At 41.1% G+C, this 24,086-nt stretch overlaps 1 protein-coding gene across 8 annotated transcripts in view; it reads right to left on the bottom strand.

Annotated features, from left to right (window-relative positions):
• The window catches only part of ptprk (protein tyrosine phosphatase receptor type K), a 301,307-nt gene that overhangs the window by 218,278 nt on the left and 58,943 nt on the right, over positions 1-24,086 (bottom strand). For 5 of the 8 annotated variants that reach the window (XR_013772872.1, XM_079290794.1, XM_079290796.1 and 2 more), the window contains exons 9-21: positions 21,914-22,026; positions 20,911-21,091; positions 14,171-14,353; positions 13,747-13,866; positions 12,953-13,062; positions 12,649-12,847; positions 12,453-12,558; positions 11,773-11,845; positions 11,392-11,514; positions 10,654-10,728; positions 10,285-10,321; positions 5,279-5,414; positions 2,180-2,209 (exon numbers count right to left, since the gene is read on the bottom strand). Coding sequence is in view for 7 of the 8 variants with exons in the window: in XM_079290794.1 (XP_079146920.1) it covers positions 2,180-2,209; positions 5,279-5,414; positions 10,285-10,321; positions 10,654-10,728; positions 11,392-11,514; positions 11,773-11,845; positions 12,453-12,558; positions 12,649-12,847; positions 12,953-13,062; positions 13,747-13,866; positions 14,171-14,353; positions 20,911-21,091; positions 21,914-22,026 (1,486 nt within the window). In the remaining variant the exon portion in view is untranslated. The remainder of the gene's footprint in view (positions 1-2,179; positions 2,210-5,278; positions 5,415-10,284; positions 10,322-10,653; positions 10,729-11,391; positions 11,515-11,772; positions 11,846-12,452; positions 12,559-12,648; positions 12,848-12,952; positions 13,063-13,746; positions 13,867-14,170; positions 14,354-20,910; positions 21,092-21,913; positions 22,027-24,086) is intronic. The other 3 variants (XM_079290798.1, XM_079290799.1, XM_079290800.1) reach the window with 1 other exon arrangement.

Genomic DNA, 24,086 nt, shown 5'->3' with positions numbered 1-24,086 from the left:
CAGAATTATAAGAGAAAGGTACACCGTCTTTCTCGGAAAGATATCTTTGGAAATACCAGATTTTTCTAATTTAATCTCCTATTTTTCTTCACAGGCTTTTATTAAATTGAGGAATTATATGCTTTTTTTGTCTTTGTAAGCAACAGAAAACGGTACCTGGTGAAGAAAAATAACAGTTTAAAATCGAATCATGAAGGTATCTTTTTCAGGTTTAATGTGTGCAATCCATAACATCCCAGCACGAATAACTGTCGAGGGTTCAGTACTTCGAGCATGACAGAGCATGCAGGAACACTGTGTACCCAGAGCCATAGATGTACATCAGTTAGGACAACATCTGTACAGGAGAGCAAACATTTATCATGTGTTCACGTGACCTGCTTATGAGTTAGTTCCTCACTTATACAACATAAATGTAAAAAAACAATCTCTCAAGAGGTTTGATGAAGAAATAAAAGTTTGATTGTTGCATAACTGATACAATGTACAGCTCTGACTTCTTCCCCGTAAACAGACAGAAAGCATGCTTTGTTTGGTTTATTTTACCTCGTCACCCCAAAAATATACCAACGCCACCTCTAAGACCACACGCACACGCACACGCACACGCACACGCACACGCACACACACTCTGGAACATTGCTTTAGCTGCTGACCAGGTGTAGCTGTTTGTGTGCGTGTTTGTGAATGTGTTGTTCAACAGAAAACAGAAAAATAGGAAAGAAAGCGATGCATATATTATAAACCACCATATGCTGTGTAATGGTACAGTATATACGTAAATATATATATATATATATATATATATATATACACATATATATATATATATACATATATATATATATATACACATATATATATACACATATATATATATATATATATACATATATATATTGTATATAAGGGAGAGCAAAGTAGGAGGGGTAGCTGTGACCACAACTAAAGTTATCCTCTATTTACGTTTTTTATGTTTTATTTATTTCTAAGGTCTTATTTGTAGTCTGGAGAAGAGCATTAGCTCAAAACTGCCTACAACCTTTTGGATGTGCGTGACCACTTTACATAGTTTGTAAGGTCTGAATTGTAATATTAAATTGTAAACTGATTTTGAGCACAATAAGTAAAATCGACTGAACATGCCTGATCATTAAAATGGTAAATAAATGCCAAGACACACTGCAAATCTCTTGATAACAAATAAGAAAACTAAAAACATGGCAATATGGTCCTCTACTGCAAAAAAAGGGATATTTTGAGTATTTTGCTATAAATATGGAAAATGATTACTTAAAGATGACCTGTATGAGGACAATAAGAGACATTATAGACAGTAAATAGCATAGTAGCTGGTGATGAATAAATGTCCATATGCATCTGGTTTTGTTACTGTTAAACGGTGCACTAAACTCTGTTTAACAGGAAGCAAACAGGTGATCGGGGATCTATTTTGGTCACAGCCGGTGAGAGACAATAAGAAACAGAGTAGAGAAGTAGAGAGTACCCAAAACATGAGAAAACCCACCAACAACTACCAAAATCAGACCCATGTACTCCACACAGTAAAGCTGACTGAGACACTGAGCATGTGCAGCAGAGGAACCATGATACCTGTGACTTGATGGGCGGATGGATGATCACATGACTACATGCACACAAAGAGCTACAAGTCACAAGTGCAGCATTCTTTTTTCAAATAACACGCTTATGGCCTGCTTAGTTCTGGTTTGTGGCCCACTTTGGCCTTTATAAGCCTGCTTCAGAGCAACTTTGGAGCATGTAGAGGACGCCAGGGCTGAGGTCAGTTCGGTTCACTTGTCAGTTTAGTCCCTTGAAAGTGTGAATGGATTATGATTTAGCATTTATTGTTAGTTTAAGACATGAAACGATCAACATTCTCTTGCGGAGAAAAAAAACGTTTTAATAATTATAATTTGAATACTTAAATATAAATGATGGAGAATCCTGACCTGACTGACATGAACGTGAACTCACCCCCACCCTGGCACGGCGTCAATGAGGATGGCTTGGGCTGGTTGGTCAGAGCTGAAAATGTGTTTTGTCTTGAAAAAAGTATACTGCATCTTTAAAAATAACAACAACTAGCCACTAATAATTCGCCCCAATAAGATAACAGCAGCTGGGTGAGCTGATTGTTGATTGGTTGTTTACTTACAGGTAATAAGAGTATGAATAGTAGGTCCTCCTGGGGTTGTGAGCCAATCAGAAAGCAAAGAATGAGACACAAAGGTCATGAATGTGCAAATTAGGACACTACTGTCCTGTCCCAACCAGCAACAACAGAAACAGAAGAAAACACCGTTTGATTGCTACAACTTAAGGGTCATGCAAGGGTTTGTTATAGTAACTACGGGCACTATTTATTTAAAAAGAAACTACTCAAAACTCAAGTTTAATGCGAAATAAATACTACAAAACAAGCTTTCTTTCAGCCAATAACCATTTCCTTCCTAAATTATTTGACTGACACAAAGCTCTGTGATCTGTAACACCACGCAGCTTGCTTCCTAAAGCAAGCATGATGTCATTGCAATGTCATCATGTCCCACCATTTTAAAGATGCAGTATTGTTAAAAGTTGTAAACGGTTTTATGACAATGAAGATTGATCTCCCCAGAAACCTTCATGGAAAAACTACTAAATGCTGTCAACATAGCTTCACTCTCATAAGGCTCGCAAATCCTCTGATCATATTAAATCCATTTTCCAAATACACTTGTAAGTCAATTAAAACAGTTTAGTTCACACAGCAATCGAAACATGTCTAAACATTGTTTTCATATCTCAACACAAACGATGTCACAGCTCAAAACAAAGATGCTTTTTCACTGAATCCAAACTTTTGGGACTCACTTTTAGCAGCTCGAGGGCACGTTTCTACCCCATGCAGAGATATGCAAATACGTTTCCTCAACCAGCAACTGCTGTCACGAGTTGATCAATGTCGCTCGCTACACAGTCGCATATGTTCCCATGAATTAAACAAAAAATGTAACTTAAAAAAAAGTAATGTAAAAACACCACACAAAGCATTAACCTAGAAACACAATTATACATAATACTTGAAAATATTCTATTTCCAGAAATAGCATTGATCTTCAGTTGTTGATGCTGGTGATTTATAGCTTCAACCTGTCAGAAATACACTGAAATATAATATGTTAACATGATACTTCACACAAGCGCTGTCGTCCTGTGGCCGTCCTCGAATGCCTTGTGATCTGGTGTTTATTTGAAGTCTCCTGTAACGCAGCTAGAGCTGGTTAGAGTTCAAAACAACAACAGACTCCTCCCAGCTGTGCGTGCAATTACACAACAGTTGACCTGATCAGTTTGGACCAATTTCTTATTATCAAAAGGCTTGAAACCCTCAGAGGGACAGGTGAAGCCCAGTAATGCGTGCTACGGTCCTTAGGCCACTTAGTGCAAACTGCGGATCAAACACAGTCAAGATTTTGGGTGTATTTTTAAAATTGTATTCATCTTAAATGTCTTGTGATGTGTACAAGATACATGGTGGTGAGAAAATCAAGCTATTTATGCCGACACTTTTTTTTAGATGTGATATAAGGCACTCAACACCTGAATATGCAAATGAGGTTCCTAATTATTCTCTTTTTAAATGAGCCACTCAGGTTCCCTGAACACCAGCTTTTAATTGAAAGGTCACAGGAAGCACGGCGTGTTTAGTAATAGTTAATTATTACACGTGTACACTTGTGTTCATGACTTGCATGCGCGCATATGAACACAGGCGCCCTGAAGAGTACAAAGACATAATTCAGCCTCGTGTAACTTCACAGTTACTCAGGTTTGATGAATAGCGAGCAGGTCATATGCAAAACTAAAAATCGTCTAGACGTAGGGAGGGGAGGGGGCTGCCTTTAAAGCATGACGATAACTCTCCTTACAGCTCCAGACTTTTGACGTGATAATATTCAACAATAAGTCACTGTGAACTCAAATAGGACGACAGTATAGACGGAACAGGTTTCTAAAGGAAATGGTACAGAAATATACAAGTTATACACATAACATGAGTTATATGTAGCACTTTCTGTGACCATAAACACATGTACGCGTTATAATCTGGTTATAGGACTGTATAACTCTAGTTAAAAGCATTCATAAGTAATAATGCTTTATAATAATAATCACAACAAATTAAATTGTCATTGTTTGCAATGACATTGTTTACAGTGCTATGAGGAGATTATAAGACATTAAAAGTATGTTTGTAATGCATTATAGACATGGGCGTTATCTTCTCACTGCTGTCTGTGTGATCGACTGATTCAGCTGCTGTTGAGCTCTGCGGCTGCACTCACACGTTGCATTTGTGTTCGGCCACCACATGGTGGAGCCCTGCACCAAACTAACACATCACAGGCCAAAACGCTGACACCAGGACCAACTGGGAGTCTTCTCCATGCTATCCTAGATGAAAGTAAAGTTTGTTTGTGTGTGTGTGTGTGTGTGTGTTAACCTAAACGAATAAAGTGCGTGGCGCAACGTGTGTGCTTTAGTGGACATAAAAAATGTATTTCTTTGTCAGCATCTTTATGCCCTTTTTCCTCGATCAACTTTTCCAAAATGTTCGTTTTCTCTGCACAATGTTTTCTTCATCTATGTCTCCTTTCACGTCTGAAATACCACATTCTAGGTTTGTGGGATGTCTCATGTCTCTGATGTGTTTATATAATCCACGCATTGGAACTTTCTAATTTTAATCTTGAATAGTTACTTGACATCGTCTGCTTGAGGACCTCTTTCACTGTGTTTCTCTGTATTACTCTCAGTGAGTGGTTGTTGTTCCATCTACTTTGATTCAACAGCTGCACGGCACAAGAAGAAGAAAAAGAAAAAAAACCCAACACAGCCTCAGATCTCTCCTGCACTAAATCACACAACTGTGAGGCAGGAGTTTCTAATTTTGGAAACACCATATTTTCGCTTCGGATCTGAGGAAATCAAGACATCAGCTATTTAGTGCCCTATAAACAGAACAACCTTCAGGAATGTATAACGCTGGTTCTATAGGGAGATCAACGTTTATGGTAGATGGATGGAAGATGGTGTTACTACAGCAAATACCGGACCAACACACAACAAGAGAATGGGTTTAGGTGCACATTTGTATGTGTGTTCTTGCATCCGCATGTGTGTTGGAGTAGTACTGTTGTCCATGTAGTATATGCACTCTTCCTGATATTCTCCACTAAAGCTGAATTAGCGGGCGTGGTCTGTCACTCACCTCTTCTTGACCAATAGGATGGCTACCAGCACCAGCAGTACAAAGACGAGGACCCCAGCACTGATCCCAGCGATCTTCACCACCCGATCCGTCTGCTTAGCGGGGTCAGGAATGACTTCTGGCTCCTCTGTAGCACCTAGAACATTTATAAATGCCAATAAAACAACGTCAATACTGTGGATCCAACAGAATATCGGCTCAAACTACCAGAATAGTACAGTAATGATTGGTTCTTTTGTAGTGTTAGCAGAAGTTGAAATAAACAAACTTCTCTAACACTGTAGCCTCTGAGATATCCCTCAGCTAAGTACTAAAAAGCTTCGTGAGCTTTATTGTACCGTTATCGTGGTGGCCGTTGGAAATGTGCTCGCCATCTGGTGAATATACGTGTATAAAACATCCAGTCTGTGCTATATTTCTTTTAATTGACAAGCTGCATTTGTTTAGCTTTCAATACTGATCTACTGTAGCACAGTGAAATTCGCCTGTTAAAACAAATAATGGATTCTTGCCGCTGAGTATTTACGCAACCCAAAGGCTGGAACCGTATTTCACCGAACAGCCTCAGGAATGATGTTTGTTTTTTCTCTCAAGATGTCTTTACAAAACGCCCTGACATCAGGAAAGTGCTGAGTGCGATCGGGAAACAAATCCCACGGAGCCGTTTAAACAGGAAGGTTTAATCACTCCTCTGCTAAAGATCAGGTAAATATCAAGACTCGGAATATTCCTTGTAAAGCAAAAGTCAGACAACTGCAAACACGAATGCCATGGCAACTGTCATTAAGGATCCAAATTTACCAAAAGGTTTTGTTTGAGGAGCTTACTTGGCTCGGAGGTCATAATTAACAATAGATTCTCACGCAGCAGTCGCTTCTTACGGTTCATATCTGCACATGTTAGTGTTTGACAGCAGGCATCGAACAGGTTTAAAGCAGTTTTAGTTTTAGCAACGCAACAAAGACACAAGATCTTTACAGACTCAGAGTCCCGGCTGCAAACACGCTAGAAATTAAATACACACACGCAAATAACGAAATGTTCATTTGACTGTGCACGTCAGGGCATCAGTAGAGTTATGATCTCATTGGGAAATGCTTTTGAAATGCAATTTGACTTTCGCCGTCCAATGCTTCTGCACCAATGTCACAGTGTATTACTTGTGCTCAACTCATTTCTGTTCCTGATGACTTCAGAGGATTGTCTGAACTCCCCGATTCCGTCCGCCTGGAATATATATATAATTCACAAATGATGTTTCGCACGGAGTGCATGCTGCTGGCGGGGATTTAACCGTGTTGATCGTGCACAGGAAGTCAACAGCAAGAGAGCCAGCATCTGTTTTCATGACCCGAAGTTTAGTGATCTGATCCCATAACGCCAGAGTAGTTTGTCCCGCAACGTAAGGACATTATCATGCATTACGATAATCCAAATAATCCAACACAAAGACATATGCACGGAACTCAATATAATGCAATACATCTATCAAACTATAATCCACTTCCAATGCTAAATATCAACAAGATCAACATAATCTCTCTCTCTCTATCTCCCTCTGTGTGTTTGACCCGAACGTATTCATTTGTTTCTGCTGCTGAAATCCTTGAAAGGTCCCCATCCAGCCCGGTGTCATTACGTAATGATGTCGCACTAAACCATGGAGCTCAGGTTGATAGATGAAGCAGTGGTGTGTCAGCCCAAATGCTGTGAAAGGGTGAGGTGGACATTGTTCTTTATTTTTCTTATTGCCAGGGAAGTCCACGAAAAAAAAAAAAGACCAAAACCGACAATCAGTTCTGTCCAACTTCCTTCCCCGTCTGTAGCACTCAGCGCTAAGACGTACAGTACATCTATACAACCCAAAGCACAAATATACACGGATTCATTTTTTAAAAAGCTAAATAATGTTCAAAAGCAGCAGGGCACTGTAGTCCATGGAAAACGCCACTCAAAGGGGACTAAACTGTGCATTTGTTGGGGACTATTTTCAGCTGCGGATTAATACTCATTTAGTACTCTAGTCTGGAGAATACTTACGGCAGCAGAACAATGCATGTGGGGTAAAACACAGTGCCCACATGAAAAAAACATGTCAACCACTGCAGCGGTGCGGCTCACGGATGCTTTCTTAATAGTTTTTTGACAACAATGGGGCTCCATAGTACAGAGGAATAAGATGTATCAGGCTGTGGCTACACATGCAAATAATGAGTACCGGTACGTACTTATATCATTGCTGGTTTTGGTATTTTCATGGTATTTGCTGGTTGATATTGAGAAATCTATAGAATGTCATCAGTCGTATTCTTTGAGGTTTCTTTTTTTTTACCACAAGACGAGCTTCATGAAATTGGGAAATACTTTATATGAATCAAAGATTATCACCAAAACGTACGATGTGAACAACGTTGCTAAACATGGACACAAATAAATAACATTTCCACGTTTCTTTCTTAAGGAATAGGTCCTAGCACAAGTATATAACAGTTACAAGTGATATTATTTGGATGCAAGTCACAGCAGAACCTCGGCATAAATGCCAAATGTTGAATATGCGTCCTAATGTTACTTACAGAGCTAGACCAATATATTGGCCAATATCAGAATGATTGGGTTATATGTGGTTCACTCAGGAAATGAAGGTAAAAAAATACCAACAATGTATTGTTTTGTGGTAAACAAGGGTGGCTTAAACTCCAAATCATTTAGCATTTATGACTACCTACTAACTGGTTTCACCTACTTTAATTGTAATAACTGTCGGATCAGTCAATGGGTAAAGGGCATCCAAACACGACATGACAACAAAGAAAAAAACAATCTTTAAAAGGCTCTGAGTCCCAAGACCTGACCTCATAACATCGACGGTAGCCCTTAATGTCTGTAAAAATTATCCAGGTCAGTACACTAATATTCACAACTCACCCACAGAGTTACAAACACACACACACGCAAAACACCCTGAGGCAGCAATGACAACACACAATACCCCAGATGACCAAATAGGACCACCATCGCTTAATCCTCCCTCCCGGATGCACGGTTGAGTGCACACACATGCAGAAGGAAGGAGAGAGAAAGGAGGCGACGCTCGTCTGACCTCTCTGTCCATTAGTCTGTCTTTCTACCTTATTAAGGGAAAAAAAAACTAAAATAAGTTGAGCTTCACTAACACCTCCTAAGGCTGGTGTCATCTCTTTCTCGCAGCCTTTGGGGAAGTAACCGACCTGTTCTAGTAACTACATTCTTGAAATAGGATGACACTGGAAACACAGTAACTTTCCACATTTTCTCTTCTTTGGGAACGGAAACATGACACCTTGCAGGCACTGGGGGGGGGGGGGGGATTGAACCACTCCTTTGATCTATCCCATGGGCTGCATTTCATAAGAGCCTACAGGCTAACACGTCTTGGTCACATTGAACTCTGCGGCCCAAAGAGAAAAAAAGGTGAACAATGCCAGTTCTATTCAGCCTGGTTCCTTTTCTCTTATAACTGAGCTGTTTCACTTTATAGGGACAAGGAGATAGGGTGGAACAATGCCACACACCACACCATTCATCCTCTAAGCTACCTCACAGTGTCTTTATAAAAGATACACAAATCAATCAGCCAGGATGATTCATTCTGCAATGATTACGGCTGATTGCGCTGCAAATTATGTCACTTTTACTGTCTGGTTTTATGCTCCTTTGGCACTAGAAGGTCAAAGCAATGACATCAGCTGAGTACAGAAAGTGATTGCAACCCCCCCCCCACACACACACACAATAACACCCATAATGCAGTAGGACTACGTTAACATTCAAGTATCATGACGACTACTGTAAATATGACATCAACCTTTATTATGGCCTTTTTATCTGCCTCATATTGTCTTCAATTGCGTTTAAGTGTCGACACAATAGAATACAGGCTGAGTCTGAGAGGTATTTGTACAACAATGAAACGCTTACATTGACATTAATGCAATCAGTCTCCTCTGAGCTCACTCATCATTGCTATCTGTTCACTACTGGTGACCATAGAGCTGAAAGGACGAGTTTACAATCAATGGACTTGTTATATTTTCGTTTTGCCTTTTCATCTCCGTTTGCTTTCTAGTTCTGCGTTACTTAATAAAATAAACACATAGATGACCTCACTGGTCCTTGAAGCTCAACACCACCAGGATTGCCATTTTCATTGAAAACATGATAATGTAGTTTTCTGTTTATCCTTGATCTTACTCTAATCCATCAGCCGCATTTCTAAAGCTCATTCCTGAAAACAGTGTGTGTGTGTGTGTGTGTGTGTGTGTGTGTGTGTGTGTGTGTGTGTGTGTGTGTGTGTGTGTGTGTGTGTGTGTGTGTGTGTGTGTGTGTGTGTGTGTGTGTGTGTGTGTGTGTGTGTGTGTGTGTGTGTGTGTGTGTGTGTGTGTGTGTGTGTGTGTGTGTGTGTGTGTGTGTGTGTGTGTGTGTGTGTGTGTGTGTGTGTGTGTGTGTGTGTGTGTGTGTGTGTGTGTGTGTGTGTGTGTGTGTGTGTGTGTGTGTGTGTGTGTGTGTGTGTGTGTGTGTGTGTGTGTGTTTGCCCGGGGATTAAACCAGACTGATAATCCATCAACATATGGCCGCTGGTAAAAACAGGACATCTAGACTGCGTGCACATACAGGAGCTGAACGTGCACACAAATACGTAACATGTTTTTTTTTTTCTCTCTAGCATGCAAAACATTATGTTGTGTTAAGTTACTATCAACACAATCACTGCATCAGTCATAATAATAAATATCAGATTATGAACAACCATTAAGGGACGATAAGCACCATAACGAGATAAGATAAGCATAGTGGACCAGACATAAAGATGCATTAAATGAGTTTAATAGTATCAGTGATATCCACAAATGTATTCTCTAATTTCTCCCAGCAGCCAAATTCAAAACATTTGTGCCAACTGACTTTTTTACACTGATCTGGGGTCTTTTTTGACATAGAGTGGTATTAAGAGAGACGGTTCTTACCTTTAGTAGCAAGCCTCAGACACTGTGTCTTAGTTTCCTAAAGAAAAACAAGACACATGAAGTCCACACAAAACACACTACAGCATTAACTAAAAGAACGTGACTTTGTATGTTAACTACTGTACATGTGTATTTACAGTACAAGCAAAAGCAAGTGGGGCATGTTCAGTTGTCTGCAGTTGTTTTATGTGTTTAGGTCCTCCTAGAAGTGATAACTGCTTGCAGGTAGAAGCTGCGATGGAGTTAAAGTGTAATTAGTGTCTCTCTGAATGTGTACATACAGTATGTTCATTCATAGCAGCAAGCAGGTGAGCATTATGAGTTCACTGTGTGTTTAGTGCTTCTTCCCAGGAACCAATATTTACATACCCTCTCCGTGCTGCTAACAGCTTGAAAATAGATGTTGTAGTTCTTTCTCGGGGCCAGAGGAGGATTCAAGAAACCCTGGGGATTAAAAGAAATAAACTTTATAAGAGCCTCAACATACGTAGACTGTCAGCTACTAATTTCACTTATTAGCTCTGCTGAAGAGGACATGTTTGTTTGGTTTGTCTCTTTGTTACAGGATATCTTAACGATCTCATTTTTGAGAAATATGCTTGTTTGCTTTTCTCCAATCAGTTTAAGATTGATGCCAATCTCATGTCTGTATGCTCAATATGAACATTCAATTGCAAAACTGTTTCTTGTCTAACTCTCTGCCAGAAAACATAAGCGCGTTTCCCAAAATGTTGAACTGTTCCTTTAACAAATTTAAATTCAATCTAATGGAAAGATGTTGTTGCAGCTGATCCAGGAACTTTTTGCAAAAGCATTCATCTTTATTTTTTCGACTGCACTTGCTTAAATGAGGAAATGATGGCACATGCATATGGTATGGTTAAGAATAAACCCCCTTGCATTAAGGTATATTATAAAAACTCAAGGTAGCTCCAACATAACTCCCCCCTTGCCTGTTACCTTTTCTTTCCTGCGAGTGTATTCCACACCCCTATTCTTCTGCATTTTAAGCTCCAAGTTTACTATGATTTCCACTTGAGTTATCCTTTCACCTGACATATGTGCTGCACTCCGCACTGAGTTTGTTGCTCAGATAAAAAGGCTTGCCTGATACGTCTTGTTGTCTCCAACAGTGAAGGGGAGCGGCTCCGGCAGGTGGCTGGGGGACAGCTGGGCCGCATAATAGTACGGAGATCCACCGCTAGACGCACTGTGGTAGGAAACCGGGACCTGAGAAAGAAGATATGTTTACATTCAAATAATGTCTATGAATCTGCCTTACGAAGACAATGTCAGTTCGCTAAACTGCGAACATAAAGCCTGCTTTCTATGAGGTGGGATCTAAACGTCCAATGGTCTACCGAACAACATGGTGGCTATCTACTCCGAGATGTATTTGTTTGAATGTGTAAGACAGCAAATAAATACAGACATAGATTAGATATATTAGGCTGTAAATGCATGTGTGTAGAAGAGATTGATAGTCACCTCATAACAGTCAGAGGAAGCTTGACGACGTGTCCGGTGAGGATTCACTTCCTCAACTACAATTTGATAGGCACTGTAGACGAGGAAAAGATGTGAATACATTGTTAAATTATTATTGGTTGATACAGTAATACATGATGAATACAATATCATAACTAGAATCACAACTGGTTGTATGTCCCTGCCAGTCATGTTGCAGTCTTAATCCTATTGGACGTTTGCGTGAAATTGTCACAATTAGCAAATGACTTGGTAAGTGATGGTACACAATGTGTATTGCGTGGTCACAGTGACATTTGACCACCAAATTCTAATCAGTTCAACCTTAAGAGCAGGTGGACAGACAACCCCAAAATATAATGCCTCCACCCACTGTTGTCGGCGGTGTTCAATGTTACTCCTTAAAAATAACATGGTTGCCATTATTATTATTATTATAATCACTGATTGTACTGTAATGCACAAGCATGTCCAATGCCTCGTTCACAAACATGTTTACAAAAAAATAACTACTTGATGTTGACTATATTTAGGTCTTACTAGTTGCTTTACATTAAGGAGGAACTATCTATGCACAAAATATACAGCGATCACATGCTGGACGCTGTGGACTCTCGCCAAATACAGGCTGTTTTGACAGAAGCCGGGGTCTGGCTATGTACTGTATATGCAAGCAGTACCTTATAGGGGCCCCCTTGGCCTGGGCAGGTTTGAGCAGGATAGTGATGGTTGTTGCAGTTTCATTCAGAAAGGCCTCTGACCCATCGTACTCATCTATTGTCGGGGCTGAAGGAAGAGCATGAGTCTGTATTAGTGTCCACGAATCACTGACTATCTAAATATGATACCAGAAAGAATGTGTGAATTATTTTCTACCTGAAATATTAGTAGTCACGTTGAGTGTGGCTGCGGGGCCGAACCCTTTGGAGGTGGATGCGCGTATAGAGAGCTGGTACGTGACGCCTGGGTGGAGCTGGGAAAAGAGGTGATGTGTGGCGTTGGAGGGCAGGACCGTGAGTCCCGGCCGCTGGAGAGGCACCGAAGGGTCAAACGAACGCACGCCGCTGTAGCTGATCTGAGGTGGGGCAGAGACAGAATCACGGTTTATACGTGTTCCCAGGCTGAGTGATAGTTTGGCTCCTGCAACAATTACTGCTCCAAATGCTTTTGCTCATAGTACCTCATATTGTATGATGACTCCGTTGGGCTCAGATGGTTCCTTCCAGTAAAGAAGAATTCGGTCTTCAAATGGAGTGGCTCGTAGTGACTGACTGGGAACTGAGCCTGGAACTGTTAACACACACACAGACACAAAATGAATAAAATGCTCATCAAAATAACAGTAAAAGTCGGTCCTCCAAATGAAGGAGTCCCTTGTAAATGCATAGCAACAACAGGAATACACACAGCACAGCAATGGCTTTCCTCAAACATGTTGATGTGTATCCCAAGCTATAGTTCAAGAGGTTTCTTAATTTCAATGTGGCTTTCCCAGAAAATAACATCAACAAAAGGTACATCCGAGCGTTTTAATTTGTTCTACTTGCCAGCAGAGCCTGTTGCGTCGCCTAAATTTAAAAGTACCAGTAAATGTAAGCGTCACAGCATTAGATGCCGTTACTTTCCCCCCTAAAGGCCTTTGCACACCAAGTCTGTATTTTTTAAATATGCGTTTAATACTCCATTCAATAATAAACGTTACGCACAGAACCTTTGCAAGTTTGATGCATTTTATCATTCGATTTGTTGCAAAAAAATTGCAATACAAGACAAAATTGCATGGGTGCAAAGGATAGCGATAGTCCCAAACCTGGCTGATTGTTGAATGACTTATGTTAGCAAGAAGCTAATGTTTAGCTGCCTAGAGCACATTCACTACTGCCTAATGTTTCATACAACCTTTGTTTTGTGACCATCCCCGATCCCAAGCTGTTCTCAATCATACAACACATAAATATAGATACACCATCGCACCATCTTCATCAGTTTGTATGACGGTCTCGTCGCTCTCTTTCCTTCCCTCTGGATTGGTCAGAATCATCCTCAGACTGACGTTGGTGTAGGGTGGCAGGTTCCCCACCAGGTGGCGTGGTGCTGAGAAGAAAGATAACATAAAAACATAATTTTGTAATGCATTTAGGCCTGCAGCTAACGACTATTGTTCTTCATATTAATTAGTTATTGATCTATAAAATGTCTTGTTTCGTCCGAACCACGTCTAGAAACCAAAGACAACGATATAAAACAGAAAATTTGCAGCAAATCCTTTACATTGGAGACGCTGGAGCGATGGTTGACATTTTATTTAGTTGTGTAAAAACGATTTACTTTAAGAAACCTACTCATAAGGCAGCCTTTATGAATGAAATGCAACAACAAAGCCTAAAGTGAGTATTACCTTTCGGGTCCATGTCCAAGCAGGCAGCTTTGCTGCGGTTGCTGGCAGTCATATAGTGGTAGCAGATGGTGACGTTAAAGGTGTGACAGCGAGTGATGTTGTAACCCAACGACTCCCAGTCCACTGCTATCAGACGAGACCTGGTCTCTGCAATCTTGAGCCTCTTCGGAGTCCGCATAGGCTCTTCAGAGGAACAGAGGAGAACACAGGGAGACAAGATCAGGAGTTTCCTCAGTAACCCAACAGATCGTTGCCATATGCTCATAAATCATCATCATCATTCTTTGATGACTCACAGTGATGTGAAAGTACACTTTCGTGAACTTCCAAATATTTACTTTAATTATTCTGCACTGTCGGTGTAAAAGGCAATTGTACTTTGCGTTGCCAAAAAAAGAGCAAGAGTGCCGAGTCAACATTTCCCCCAAGATAAAACAAGAGGTTTTTTTTTTTTCTACTTCTACTTCTGCTCCTCGCTGCCATTCAACCGTTTCTCAAATGCAATAACTTCTAAGAGGCACGTCTTTGGTTTCCATCTTTTATGTTTAACAGTTATTGTCAATATAATCTACCTTCTCTCCAGCCTGCCCAGGGCTTTAATTACCTTAACTGGCTCATTTAACTGGATCAATAGGCCCCCGCAACCCACCCACACACACACACACACACACACACACTCAAAGGCAACACAGCAAACACAAAACCAAACCTTTCCTCATCTGCTTCCTGCCAGCTCATATCCACCCACTGTATTCCGAGCACTACATTCTCATTAGGTTTCAACAGTACGGGTGGAGATCGACTTAGAAGAGCTGCTGTTTTCTGTAGAAAAGCTAAAAGCTTTAAACATGTTATAAGCCGGTCATAAGTCTTGATCTGCAACAGTAACTACTTACTATAGCTATCAGATACACGTAGTTAAGTAAAAAGTGCAACATTTCCCTCTGAGATCAGGTGGGGTAGAAGTATAAAGCGACTTGTTGTCTTCCACCACTGTAGTGAAGACAACACAAGCGTTGTTGAAAAGAGGTTTCGTGGTGTTTGTTTTTGATTTGATATTCTTTACAGCTGAGAGGGCAATAGGTTTCATCAGCCTCAGCCAATGAACAATATGCCTTCATTAACTCTAATACTGATCCTGCAGATTGGCTCTGGACATCCCCAGACAAAAGTGGAATCAATTACTGGGCAACCAGAACAAATTTAATTAAAAGTTTAGTTTATCGTTGCTTGTCATGAAGTGACTTCCTTCACGGTGATAGTCCTTCTGTCACCTGTTGATGATCCTTGCTCCTCACTCTCTCTGTAACTCACCTGCTTCCTTAAGTCCTCCCAGGATTCTTTTAATAAAAACAGCTCATCTTAAATAGAGAGGCAAGTCTCTCCCCAACCCCTCCTTGTCTCGCTCTCTGTTTTTCTCTGGGTCTTCCTCTCTCAGAGGAGACAACACAAGGACACAAACCTGTCGCTTCTTCTGACAACCCATTATCTGCCTGTCACTCTCGCGCACACACACACACACACACACACACGCAGGGACAATCTCACACTCCATTATTACCCAAATACACACACGGGCGCGTGCGCTGCAGGATGTGACAGAATCGAGATTAAATCTGGGCAGAGCACGTATAGGTGTGTGTGTGTGTGTGTGCGTGTGTGTGTGTGTGTGTGTGTGTGTGTGCTCGCCTCAATAAAACTTGCATAATAACAATGCATCGTCAAGGACAAACGCCCTCACACACACACAGACACGTGTAAGCGAAATACAAACATGTTGACGTTTGCTAAATCATTTCGATGTAAATAGCTCACTAATAAAGAGACATACAGACATGAGAGAAAATGAGAAAAAAAGAAAAAAAGAAAGGTTGTGAAGACACCCAGGCAGGTAATTGTCTGCTGAGCAAATATTATTGCTCAATTGTGTGTGTGTGTGTGTCTGTGTGTCAGATAATAGCTGAAGGGTCAGAGCATTTCATTTTTTCTTCAACCTGTTATTGGATGGTTGACATTTAAATAGAGCGAGAGGGAGACCTATTGCGTTCTCTACCTGTCTCTCTCTCTCACCTGTCTTGGTCTCTTCCTTTCTGCCTGTCTTCCCGGTTTCAATCAATACTTGTGATCCTCACCATAAACTTTTCTATTAGGGGACACACACACACACACACACTTAGGGCAGTGTAATAAATTGTATTGATTTCAGGGTGTCTTGATTCTAACACTGCTTCACAGTGAGACATGGAATTAAAACAAAATATATGACTAGCTGCCTGTCACAAACACACACACACACTTGCATTTCAAAACTCCATTCCCTTCCTGACCCACAATGCATTGCTGCTTATCTGTGTCTATTTACTGTAGGGAGTGAAAGGTAGTAGAGAGTAAGGTGGGAGGAGAGACAATGAGAGAATATGAACAAATACAGGAAAGAAAGGGAAAAAAAGCAACAGGAGGGCAAAGAGAGTATAGCACAGAAAATGAGTGAAGAAGAGTGGAAAGACAAAAGCAATGCGTGGAAACATGAAACCGGGGCTGGAGGGAGCGAGGGACCGATAAAAAAAAGAGCAGAGAGAGAAATAGAAGAGAAAGATGAGAGAGGGAAAGAAAGAGGCCGAGAGGAGGAGCGGGGAGAGAGACGATAACTAGTTTGGAACGCGGCCAGAGTCGAGTGGGACCAGGTCCAACGGTAAACCACAGAGGCTGCTTTGTCCCTTTCCCCTCCTCCGGTAGACACACAAACGGCTGGATTCATGTTGGAACTAAAAGGCTTTGTTCTCCACAGATGGAGCTTTGAAAACAACAACAATACCAACAAACACCAACAATAACACCGAGGACGGCAAGCTTCATATCGGCCAAATCCAGAGGTTGGAATTAAAGAACGGCAAAACAAAAGGAAAGGAAATGAAACTAAATGAAATAGAACTGTTCGTCAAATAAAAAATGAAAATAAACTGTTCGTCAATATGAAGAGCAGGAGAAAGAAGAGAGGATAGGAGGGGAAGAGGATTGGAGGGGGGGGGGAACGGAAAAGGTTGACAGGCGATGCCGCTAAATCCAAGTTAATCTGTCCAATTAGTTCCTGGTAATCCTTCCACTGTCATGAGGAAGACAAATGAATATCTCTCTCTCTCTCTCTCTCTCTCTCTCTCTCTCTCTCTCTCTCTCTCTCTCTCTCTCTCTCTCTCTCTCTCTCTCTCTCTCTCTCTCTCTCTCTCTCTCTCTCTCTCTCTCTCTCTCTCTCTCTCTCTCTCTCTCTCTGATTTAAGGTTCAGATTTGTGCCGCAACATTCATTCAATTTGCACTCGTAGGCTGCGTGGAATCGATTGTGATTTGCGGAGGCTAATTTCAATAATGATTATGAAATCAACAACCTGGACAACACATCTTCTGGAGTTTAAATGGTGGGATTATCATTCGGTGGCCAGAGATCAACAAGCTCAGAACAAGAAATGAAGGAAGTAGCGACATTCAAACAAAAAAAAAAGCAACTTCTGATGATATGAGAAGGAATTTTAATTAGCGGAGGTGTGACGCCTCAAAAATGACTCAAAGGAGTCCCGTTAACCCTTTGAGTCAACTGTAAACCAGGCTTAAGAGTGCAATCACACCGACGCCTACAATATTACTCCGATTCAGGTTATTATATCTCATCTATTGTGTTAGTCTGCACAGTGTATGAAGTGCAAGCAGCTCAGTTTAGCTCTCCATCCCCATGGTTATTTTTCATGTATTTCTCTAGGTTAAAATATTGTTCTCATGTTTTATTAATGGCCTATTTCTCCTTCTGTCTTATCTATCTATTTCTAACAAACTTTAAGTCAAAATATATCGTTCCAGCTTGTTGTGCACACTGTTTTTGAGATTCATACACAATCCGGTTTAATAGTGTTTTCTCCCCGGATCTACACGTGCCTCTTAAAAGCACAACGTGATTCATGCAAAACCATCAAAGTTTGCCATAAACCACCACATGTACACGCAGAATATCAATGTAAAACACTGTTTATAAGTCTCTTGGCTGCTATTTGAAGGGGCCTGACCCTTAAAGCGTCATACTGCTGACAGTGTGTGTGCGTCTTCACATGTATAAAGAAGTGCATGTGGTATATTATGTGTGTGTTTCCTACAACAGCTGTGCTTTGTGTGTCTGGAAATGTGTGTTTTGTGATTCCATTCTTCCATTAATCCAAGTGATGCTGAGTTTGTGCAACATACGGGAAACACTCTGAACTGTGTGTGTGTGTCTGTACTACATCTCGATACTGCTTAGTGTGTCTCTTTTCTGTGTGTGCTCATGCCTCTCAGTGTGTCCGTGTGTGTGTGTAACCTGCCATGACCAAGAGGTTTTCAGCAGAAAATTCAGGATTTGGATTAAAAGATACTTTATCATCTTCTTCTGTCACACACACACACACACACGCACACACACACACACGCACAAACTCTTCACTTCAAGTTGATTATTTTTCACCCTTCTGACAAGCGCAATGAATCACCACAGAAGAAAAATCGCGAGGAGTGGGAGTGAAGGAAAGACTGAGGGAGCATGGGAATGAAGTAGAAAGGGAAGAGAAAAAAAGTGAAGAAGAGATGAAAAGAGGAAAGGAAGGAAGGAGACTAGGAGATGAAATCCTTCCTCTTATCATATTGTTTGCTCTGCCGTGTGTTTGACTTCTTCTCTGTATCTTATTAACTTTATTGTTTTTTAATTAAACAGTGTTTTGTGTGGTGGCATGCTTGGGTTTATGCCTGGTGTTTGTGCACACATTTCCCTGTGCGAGTGTGTGCGTGCATGTCTTCATTGTTTTGCATTGAACTAAATATTCAGTAAACTACAGGTGGTGGGATGAGACAAACCTAACTAAACAGAAAAAGCAAAGGAATCACTGGAAACAAAAAGAGAAAGACAGGAAGGAATTTTTCAATCCAATAATTAAAAAAGTCAGAAAGTAGTATCAGGATTTGTGTCCAATTTGTATCGTATTGAATTTAGCATTGGGATTTCATGTACTCTCAATTGTGCAAATGAGACTTACCTGACTAAAGATTTGGTTGAACATTGTTTCTTGAAGGAATAGTTCAACATTTTTGGAGACATGCACACTCGCTTTGTTGCCGATGGTTATATGAGGTGTGAAGCTACAGCCAGTTAGCTTAGCCGAGCATGAAGACTGGAAAACAGGGGCACAGCTATATAATACAGCTATATATAAATATAATAAAATCTGCATACTAGCAACTGTAAAGCTCACTTATTGTGTTGTATTTTGTTTCAAAGTGTAACAACGTTATAATTGTGGATTCACGGGCTGTTCTGTTACTTCACTCGGTCCAGCGCTGCGCCGTGAGGTAATTCTGATGAAGTGGCCTCAATTGGTTCGGCAACGTCCAACAATATCACGTGAAGTACACTGGCCCAAAAAGCAGAGTGAGATTGTACATGTAGGGAGGTCTTTATTTTTCTGCATTGCTTTCAGAAATGAACCTGTTTCTATATAAATGATGTGGAATAGCCGTGCCCTATTAGCAGACATGAAGATCTTTTTTTGAAGTTGAACATAAAACTAGATAACTTCTTCATTGGGACATTTGCTGAAGCGCTAGAGTGAAGATTTGTTCTCTTTACTTTAAATAGGTAGAAAAAAAAAGTGATTCAGATGCAGAGGATTGTTTGTTGTAATCCACTACTTTGGTCTGATATCAACACATTATGTGGCTCACAATAAGCTATCGCATTTAACTCAAACGTGTCCCTGCGTGAGTGAGGAGAGGAAGATTCATTTCCTCTTCCTGTCAAACAGGAAACTGTTCAATACATGAGTCGCCTAAACAAGTCGATGACTTCCTCTCTGTCAATAAACACACATACGGGATCTTTCTCACACACACACACACAGGTTGGCAGACCCCGTGGTTATGAGTTTTCATCTCTCTTTCATTTTCCAGTTTCATCATTCTCTCTCTCTCTCCCTCCCCCCGCCGCTTCTATTCTCTCCTCTCTTTCTTTTCCAGCCTTATTGTTTTTCATTGTCTCTCCATCACTCCTTGATTCTGTTTCTCATTCAAGCTCACTGCTTTCTGCCTCTTTCTCTCGCACATCAACCCCTCCCTCCATCGCTCAGTCTCTCCCTCAGGCTAACTGTGTTTATATTTCAGTCGTTTATTTCTACAAATGTCAGACAGTGTTTCTGCCTGCCGTCTATTGATCCACACACACACACAGAGACAGAGAGACAGAGAGACAGAGAGAGAGAGAGAGAGAGAGAGAGAGAGAGAGACAGAGAGACAGAGAGACAGAGAGAGAGAGAGAAAGAGAGAGAGAGATAATCAGAACGAGGGCAGGCAGCGAAGGGGAACAAAGTAGAAAAAGAGATATATGGAAGGAAGAATGGAAGCTATGGGAGAAAAGGAGAGGCAGTGCGAAATCAGGAAAAAAGCGGGAGAAAGCGGGAGAAAAACGGGAGAAAGGGGGAGAGAGCCTCCAGTATTGTAATCACTCTGTCTCTCAGATCACTGAGCAACCACGGATTGACTAACTCTCGCCTCCTTTCTTCTCTCCGCCCCTCATAGTGTAAATATCACTCTACGAACTCAAATATAGATAGCAAGACTGAAAAAAGAGCACAAGTAGACAGACGGATCAATAGATAATCAGACAGAAAGAAAAAAGCGGCGTGCACAAGCCGACCCGGGTAAAGTCTAGGTGCGCATGTATGCGTCTACATCCTACCTGCACATTTGGTCCGGGTGATGAGCGGTGGTCCAGCTTTGCCCGTCCCTCCCTCCCCCGGTCGGGTGAGCAGCACTCTGATCTCGTACTCTGTGTCCGGGTCAAGATGCCACAACTTATAGTTGGGAGAGGTCACGGCGTGGGTCTCCGTCCAGCTGCCTGTTGTCATGCGGTACTCAACCTAAATGTGATAAATACACACACAGGATCATGAATATTTACACTAAAATATGAACTCATTCGTCCAACATTAACACTTAAACCACCGATTGAAGAAATTGTTGGAGAGTTTGGTAAATTTCCTTCTTAGTGCAAGAAGAGAGGATCAATTTCGCTCTGTCTGAGCACTAAAAATACAACCGCCACCTGGAGACAGTTAGCTTAGCATAAAGACTGGAAACAGGGAGTATGGGCTAGCTTGGCTCTGTTCAATACTTTAATAATCCAACTCCTACCAGTGCCTCTAAATTTGACGAATTAATATCCATAGACTCTATTGAACAAGTGGACGTAATCATCGTGACATCACCCGTTGGTTTGTGGACTGCTGTTTTAAAGCCTCGAGTTCGGTGATTTTTTTCGTAACCAAGCGGAGGAGTCGCCCCCTGCAGGCCAGAGAGAATGAGCTTCACTCACCAGAACCGGAGGTTGCCGCCTGGTTATGTGTAATTTGTTTACTCTGTACATACATTAACTTTGGAGGGAGCCAAGCATGCCGTTTCCCTCTACGTTGAGTGTTTATGCTAAGCTAACCACCCACCTGCTAGTTGTAGCATAATATTTAGCGTACAGACACAAGAGTGGCATCAAAGTTCTCCTCTAACTCTCAACAAGAACGAGAATAAGCATAATTTCCAAAATGCTGAACTATTCCATAGACATACAGTATGTCACTCAGAAGTCATTCTACTTTCCGGATTATCTCTGAAAGGATAAATTGTGATTTTTATGCTCTTTATTTGCATAAAAAAACAAACCAAACAGGGTCTCATACTGAACATACCTCTTTCAATATAATAGGTCCATCTCCAAATATGGAGTTAGCATTCAGCTGAATCAGCAGATATGTAGGGCCGACACCTAGCAGCTGGGGTGGGGCGATGGGGTGCGGCGGCTCTGTGGAGAGAAAACAAGATCATAAAAGAAAGGGTTTCAAGGAGCCTCGCGGGACCAATGAAACACACTTAAACAAGGTCACAGCAGAACAGAAGGGGCCGGGACACGAGCAGCAACATCCTGTGGTCACTGTGACACAAAGCCTCGCTAGAGCAACAGCTGACACGGGATATTTGTGGGATTAAATTAGTTACTTTCATCTACAACACAAGTAGCCATGTTGCTTCCACGCGTTGACTCTCCTTTGCAGCGCTGTCAGAGTTATAATGAAGTTAATGTTAATGCAAACACGCCCGTTGGAGCTGCTTCGCATCAAAAGCCTTCCACCTTCAAAACAAGAAGCTGGAGGCTTCTATTGGGAAGCAGCTTCAGATATCGTCTACCGTACTGGCCGATACTTTGAGCCCCGTTCACACATGGAATATATAAACATTCCGGCTTTGTCTATCTGTAAAAAGTGATGTCTTCTTTGTCTACAGGCATGGGTGTCTGCTATGTAAATGTTCACTTCAGCTTATTTCAGACATGACAGGATACTTCCAGAACAAGCCACAATGCTAGCGTGATATATTTTTTGCATCTGGTGCGGGGGATGTCAAAGAACTTTAATCAGTTTAAAAATAAATGATATGAAGGGAAAAGAGTGTTTTCTCTCACAGGCTGTATGAGTGATACATTTTAAAACTTATTTTGCCGTCGAAGGGAATCCTACGATACCCTTTCTTATCAGTTACTTCTTTAATTGTTATTAAAGAGTGATTTCTGCTGCCTGTTTCATGAAGTCCATCAGTGCACAAGCAGCGACTGAGAACATGCAAAGTTAACATATTTTGCTGCAAGTCATGCAGAGAAATGCATTAGAATGATCTGATATGAACAGATAAAAATTGGCTCTCCAACAACCTCGTCAGACTGCCGTTGTGATTTATAGGACTAATGCTAAACAGGCTGCAACGCAACTTTTCCGGGCAATTGCATACCGCCAATTCTTTTTTAGTCCACTGACAGGCTCAGATTGTTATCATAACCATCTGGAGACATTATGGAGAGGACCCTACAGAGCAATAACCTTTTGCTTGATCTGGTGTGTCTAACCAAGTCTCACTCAAGGAGGAGTCTCATTCTGAAGTCCACACTTTCAAAATCAGCAAATTATTCAGCCATGACATTGAAAATCTACTTGGATATGATCATATTTCATAAAGGGTGATGTTAAAACGTTGTATATGTGTAACCCAAACTATAAATCATCTGAATGATGTTTTTTTATAATCATAAAATTGAATCATCATTGTATTATATATTCATATACTGTAGATTTCATCCGACGTACGTCTTGTGATTCCACCGTGTACTGTGTCCCGTGATGCTCACAGTCAATAAAAACTGCGTGTTTGTACTTCCATGTTAATGTGACGGATGTGTGATGGTTCAGGGCCAGTCAGTCAGATCAGAGCTCACTGTCACGCATCTGTGATTGACACGCCCAAAGCACAACACACACACACACACACGACCATAAAACACACCGCAACGAAGATGTATCTACTTGACACATACACACACACACACACACACAGATCAACACATGAATTAATCACCGCCTCTCCACACACACACACACACACACACACACAGTAAATCATATGGATTTTATCTCTCCCAGCCACATTCTCAAACACACCACCAGGCTATCAGTATGAAGATGGGGGGGAAAATGTGATTATTTTTGCGATCCAGCTTCAATCATATATCATAGTAAGTTTTATCTTAACTTACATGCGTGTTACTGTGCATGTTGTTCCTTTAATATCTATATTTTGCATTGCTGTCACCTCTTTTTCTCTTTGTGTGTGTTTGTGTGTGTGTGTGTGGAATATGGCTGTCAGAGAGGTGCAGGCTGGGAAGTGTCTTTTTAGCAACAGATGAAACACTGCAGTTTGACAGCACATGCAAGTGAAGACACACACACACATGCACACACACACACACGCATATGCAGACAGAGTTGAATCCAGATAATGAATGTTCAAGCGACTTTAGAAAACCGACAACGTCAA

The sequence above is a fragment of the Melanostigma gelatinosum genome, assembly GCF_949748355.1.
Source record: "Melanostigma gelatinosum genome assembly, chromosome: 19".
In the NCBI taxonomy this organism is placed as follows: domain Eukaryota; kingdom Metazoa; phylum Chordata; class Actinopteri; order Perciformes; family Zoarcidae; genus Melanostigma; species Melanostigma gelatinosum.
Note: the sequence above shows the minus strand (reverse complement) of the source record. Positions and strands in the feature narration are given on the sequence as shown.